Source organism: Geospiza fortis, unplaced genomic scaffold (assembly GCF_000277835.1).
Source record: "Geospiza fortis unplaced genomic scaffold, GeoFor_1.0 scaffold115, whole genome shotgun sequence".
Taxonomy (NCBI): Eukaryota; Metazoa; Chordata; class Aves; order Passeriformes; family Thraupidae; genus Geospiza; species Geospiza fortis.
In genome coordinates, this window is record NW_005054499.1 from 627,784 (window position 1) to 633,560 (window position 5,777).

At 54.6% G+C, this 5,777-nt stretch overlaps 1 protein-coding gene across 1 annotated transcript; it reads right to left on the bottom strand.

Annotated features, from left to right (window-relative positions):
• Positions 1 to 3,178: 3,178 nt before the first annotated feature.
• XKR8 (XK related 8) lies at positions 3,179 to 5,560 on the bottom strand. Its single transcript, XM_014310222.2, has 2 exons — positions 5,326 to 5,560; positions 3,179 to 4,221 (listed from the first exon to the last, which is right to left on the bottom strand). Exons 1-2 carry the CDS (start codon positions 5,447 to 5,449, stop codon positions 3,479 to 3,481), a joined length of 867 nt encoding a protein of 288 aa, XP_014165697.1. The 5' UTR covers positions 5,450 to 5,560; the 3' UTR covers positions 3,179 to 3,478.
• Positions 5,561 to 5,777: the final 217 nt, after the last annotated feature.

Consider the following 5,777-nt stretch of genomic DNA (forward strand, 5'->3'; position numbering starts at 1 on the left):
ATCCTCGTGAATGTTGCAGAGAAGGCTCTGGCTGTGGTATAACCTTCACCTCTGTGTTCCTGACCCTATTTGTAAGTTCCTTTTAGTAGAATCAGATTCAATTTTCTTATGTTCTTTGCATTAGCCTAACTACATAGTGACAAACAAATGCCTTGTGAAGAGGGACTTAATTTTCTAAGACACTGTGACTTGGCAGCATGGAGCACTTGGGAGGGATGGTGATGCTGATTTTTCTGCAACTGTCTCAGAACAGAGGCTGGAGTCAGTGACCTGCAGCTGCCCTGGGCAGGAACAGCCAGCAAGGACTGGGGCTGGCACAGGGGCTGGTTTTGTGCCAACTCAAGCTGTGTTTAGTGGTCCCCCATGTACCCTGATGGTGCCAGATCAGCCCTGAGGACTGGAGTGTGCTGTGCCCCAGAACCTGCTGCTGCTCCTGCAGAGCCAGACCTGTGGCTGCACCCAGACCCTCCAGATTGTGGTCATCAACCCCACATCAGCCATTGGGAGACTGGGCTGAAAGTCTGTCACTGCAGGGAGGACACTGACCCATTTGCTGTGCCCATACAGGCAGGGATGTGTTTGCTGCATTCCTTTCATGGCTTTAATTACTGAGGGTTAATTTCTGTCAGTGCAGGGGGAGCTGCTGGGCCAGCTCTGCACAGACTCTGCTGTGCCCTGGGCCAGCTCCAGTGACCATGGGGCAGAAGGTGCCTAGAGCCAGGGGTTTGGATACCTCGTGCTCAGGGACTGGACCTGGGAGGTTTATTTCACATGGAACCAGCTCCATTTCCCTTTGGGTTTGTTTTTAGGTTTTTTTTAAGATTAATTAAATTGGAATCAAAGGTGATTCTCTTTCTCCAGGGTGGTCACTGGAGTCAGGAGTGATCTGCTTTCCATTCAGCTCCTGGCCAGGTGTTGGCATCCCAGGTGGACACTGGGCCTGTGTATTTCCCCAGGAGCTCTGCAGCAGGAACGTGCTGTCTGTGTGGGAGCTGCTCATCCATGAGGAAAGTCTGAGGAGTCTGCTGTGGGTGTCACTGGGCAGCTCAGCAGAGGGAAAGGTGTTGGGCTGCCCAGGGAGGAAACAGGCTGTGCTGGGAGTGCTCAGCAGTGGGTTTGGAAAGGGGAGCAGCACCCAGGGATGTTCTCTGTCTGCACCAAATGGAGAGCCAAGGTGTGTTTGCACCTGTTCCAAGGCAGCTGAGGCAGGTCCAGCTCGCCTGCTGCTGGGTCCATAGAGTCCAGTTCCTCTGGGGTCCCTGTGATGTGCCAGAGCTGTGCTGAGGAGCAGCCTCATTGCTGCCAGGGCTGGAAATGTCACCAGAGGATCAGGACTCAGTTTAGGCACAGAAGAGTCTGTGCTGATGCTGAACATCCCTCAGGCCATCCAAAGGTCTCCTGTAAGCAGGTTGGGGAGCTGTCCCAGCCTGTGCAGCAGCCTGTTGGGAGCATATCTCATACTCCAGCTGGCTGAATTTGGGATTAAAACCTGTGCCTTAACCTCCCACCACCGGCACGGCCGAGCAGCCCACGAGCTTTGCTCCCATGGGAAGCAGAGCTGTGCTGGAGAGGGGCTGGGTTTGCCCAGGCACTGGCAGCAGGTGCTGCACCTGCAGGCCTGAGCTGCCTGGCAGCTGGCTGTGCTTTGTGTTTGTTTACTTCAAATGTTTTAAGGAAATTTTAAGATGTTGGTAAAATTTTAGCTGAGTGTGGAACTCGCAGCCACTGACATTTCATACTGGTATTTATATGATGTTTCCTTGAATGTATGTAAAGTACTTTTATAACAGGAGGTTGATGGTACATTTCTGTGTTTGTTAATAAAGGGGTTACCTAGCTATTTTATTTTTTCCTCTACTGGCTGAATTTAAGCCTTTTCCTGTCTCTTTTGAGGCAAGAACAGCATCTCTGTCCAAGCATTGATTTTCTCCTGTCTCTGTCACCAGTTCAGCTACAGTCAGGTCAGGGGTAATGGGAGAGCAAACCTGAACACCTGGAGGACAGTCAGCCTGCAGGCCCAGAGCACCTGAGCTCACCTGGATGCTGCTGGCTTCCCCTTCAGCTTCAACACAGCCACAGAGGCTTTAAAAACCACCTGATCCACTAACATTTGTTGCCTCCAACAGCCCTTGGGGAGATGTCTGTGCTGGCACTGGTGGGAAGCAGTAGGACCCCTGGAGCCCACAGCACCTCTGTTGCTCTGCTATGAGGGTGATCTCAGGTGCTGCTGGCTGTGGGGCTTTTGCCTGTTCATGGTCTGTAATGGGAACTGTCCTGTGAACTGGAAAAAATAATAAAGTCTTTATTTTCTATAGTCAGTGCTTCAGCCTGTTCTCTGCCCCTGTGACAGCTCAAACCAGGCCTGGCAGCACCAGGAGCACTCAGGGTGCCACAGGTCACAGTGCAGCCACCAGAGCCCCCATGATCCTGGGGTGTCCTGGGGCGCCAGTGGGGCAGGGACCTGCTCGGGGCCCTGCTGAGGTGCCCAGGGCAGGCACATGGTGCTTCCTGCACAAAATGTTCCCTTCCCATTTTCTTTTGCACAAGGCAATGCCCCTCTCCCACCCTGTGCTGCTGGCCTTGGGCAGGCTGAGCTGCTTACAGGAGCAGCTGTGAAACAGCTCCTCCAGCTGCAACCAGGAATTTCCTCCTGGGAGGGATGTGATGGAGGTGAGGGGAAGGAGCCAAAGGTCAGTGCTGTGGGCAGCCAGGATGTGCCAGAGCTGCCAGCTGGGCAACAGCAAAGGGCAAGGGCTGCTCTGGGGCCTGGACACTGAGCTGGGTGGAGGCAGCTGCACCTGGGGAGTGCTGGGTGTCTGTGCCCAGGAGCTGGCACAGCACTGACCCCACCAATGGCTGAGCAATGCTGTGGCCTTGGGAGCGCTGCCCAGGCTGTGGTGGTGGGAATGGCAGCCAAGGGAGCATGAGGTGTCCAAGCCCTGAGCCACCCTGCAGCCACTCCTCCCAGCACAGGCCTCCTTCCCCATCCCTCCCTGAACACACTGATAACAGGTGAGCTTTGACCTTAACACCTAAACTAACACAAGGAGGAAAAGCCTGGCTGGAAACAGAAAGGTCAGATAGCCACAACCATGGAGGAAACAGATCCTCCCTGCCCCACCAGCCATATCCCAGCACAGCAATGGCAGCAGCAGGCACAGGAGAGGCACGGAGAAAATAAACCAGTGCTTGTTTTCATTTTTCTTTTTTTGAAAAAGCTACAAATAAATAACAAGAAAAGTTGACAGAGCAGTGCAGCCATATGCTACAATGTGCTGGACTCCCCATACTGTGGCTTTCCCTGAGGGTACAGCCATGGGAGCCATGCTGAGTGCCATGGGACTCACTGGGTGTTTGCACATCACCCCTGGTTTCTGCCAACTCTCTTCAGCCGTCCAAAACAGCAGCCTGGGGGGCACAACCAGGGGCACACCAACAAGTCTACCTCCCCCCTCATGTCCCTTTAGAGGAGCTGCCCTCAGCCAGCAGCCTCCACAGCAGCAGCCCCATTCAGGAAGTGCTGCTGTGCTGGCTGGGACAAGGAGAAGTGGGTCTGGGCCAGCCACTGCATCCGCCTGTTCACCAGGTCTGGTTCCAAAAACAAGCGAAACTCCACCCCATCACCTCCTCCATTGGCATCCACCTCGTCGTATCTGCCTTCCTGCTGCACCTGCACGTTGGGGTGGAACCACTTGTAGTAGGTGACCCTCAGGCCCAGCCCCAGCAGGTAGCAGGGCAGGACTGCAGAGACCACAGGGATGAGGTATGAGTGCTCCTCCTCCTCGGGAGCCCGGCCCCAGAGCCAGGCCAGGCCCAGCAGGGTGCTGTCCACCAGCATGAAGCCGTGGTAGATGATGCTGCGGTGCAGCGTCCTCCCCCGTGCCACATTGAACCAGCTGAAGTAGAGGATCACAGCCACCACGGCCCGGTAAAGCTGCTCGGGGCCTGGTGACTCCATGAAGTCTGTGCTCTGCAGGCTGACCCAGAGGAACATGGCCAGCCACACCAGAGAAAAGTGAACAGCCACGCCGTAGGGCCAGAGCAGCGCAAAGAGCGCGAGCACCAGGATGCGGGGGCAGATGAGGAAGAGGTTCCAGAGGAAGTAGATGATGGAGGAGCCCAGGCTCAGCTCGTACTTGTCCTGCAGGAAGGAGCGCAGGGACTGGTGGTAATCCAGCAGAGACCAGGACACACACAGGAACGCCGTGCCCATCCCCAGGCCTGCAAACACACAGGTGAAAATGTCATGGACATATTTGCTGAAAAATCCTTTGCTAGGATCTTTTCTTCTGAGAAGCCAGAAGGCCTCAGAAACAAAATGTAAACAATATTATCTGCTGCTGTGGAATGCAACAGGTGCATCTGTGATTGGTCTCATGTGGCTGTTTTTAATTAATGGCCAATCAAAGTCCAGCTGTCTCGGAGTCTGTGATCAGTCACAAGATTTTATTATCATTCCTTCCTTCCTTTCCTTGCTAGCCTTCTGATGAAATCCTTTCTTCTATTCCATTAGTACAGTTTTAGTATATAATTTTCTTTTAATATAATATATATCATAAAATAATAAATCAGCCTTCTGAAACATGGAGTGAAGATTCTCATCTCTTCCCTTGTCCTAGGACCCCTGCGAACACCACCACAGTGAAAATGCTGAGGGGAGATCAAGGGGTGGCCCAGCCTGGCTCAAACCTCTCCCTGCCCACCACTGCTAAAATGAGTTTTCCCCCAGCTCACAAAGCAGCTGCTGTCAGGGTCAGAGCATCAGCACCTTCATCTCTGCCCTGGCATTCTGCCCTCCCTGAGGACAAGGAGGCTGGTGCCTGGCCTTGCTCAGAAGATGGGGAAGAAATGTTGGGATTGAACATCTCTGCAGAACCCATCTCCCAGGCATGAAAGCCCTCAACCCACACAGGCAGGTGAGCGCTGGCTCCCACATTGTTGGGCTCCCCATTTCCCTGCAGTGACACCTGCTCCTGCTCAGCGGCCTGTGCTTCACCCATACCAACATCAGCACCTCCCTACTCCCCAGAAGGTGCCCGATTTCTCACCTGACCCTCATCCTCTCCTGGGGCAGATAAGAGAATGATCACAGTGGTCCCACAGCTTCAACCCCCCCACCCCAAGCCCAGCATGGTCCATTGGGGCGTGTGAGTGTAGGACAGGGGTTCACCCTGGAGTGTGACATGTCAAAGGAAGGAGTGACACGGGAGCAGAATGACACTGCAAGTGTCTTGCTGGGTCCTCCAGCCCCTGGACAGCCTCTCTGATCCGCCCCACCCAAGCCTGCACCCCCACAGCCCCCTCCCTTGGCCCCAGTCCCCTCACCTTGGGAGATCTCAGCCTTGTTTGTCCGCAGGATAATGTAGAGGAGCAGGGTGAGCTGCGGCGTGTTCTCCAGGAAGGTCTCGAAGAGACGCAGCATGCTGATGTCGTGGGAGATGAAGGCCATGTGTCTCTGATCATCCTCCTCCTCTGCCTTGGCCCAGCACAACCTCCAGCCCACCTTCAGAGCATAGAGGCACCTGTGTGGGACCAACTGTGTTGAGGGGCCACGCAAGGCCCATCTCGGTCCCCACGCTGCCCTGACAGCTCAATGAACTCCTGACAGGACAACAAACTCCTGACAGGACCACAAACCCCACTGATTTGTGTCCAAACCCCTCCTTCCCCCTGCCCAAACCACACACCACAGCAGCCACACGATGCAAGTATAAAAAACTGAGCATCGATCTCCCTGGATTATTCCCTTCCCCCGGCTCGGCCTCGCTGCTCCCCTC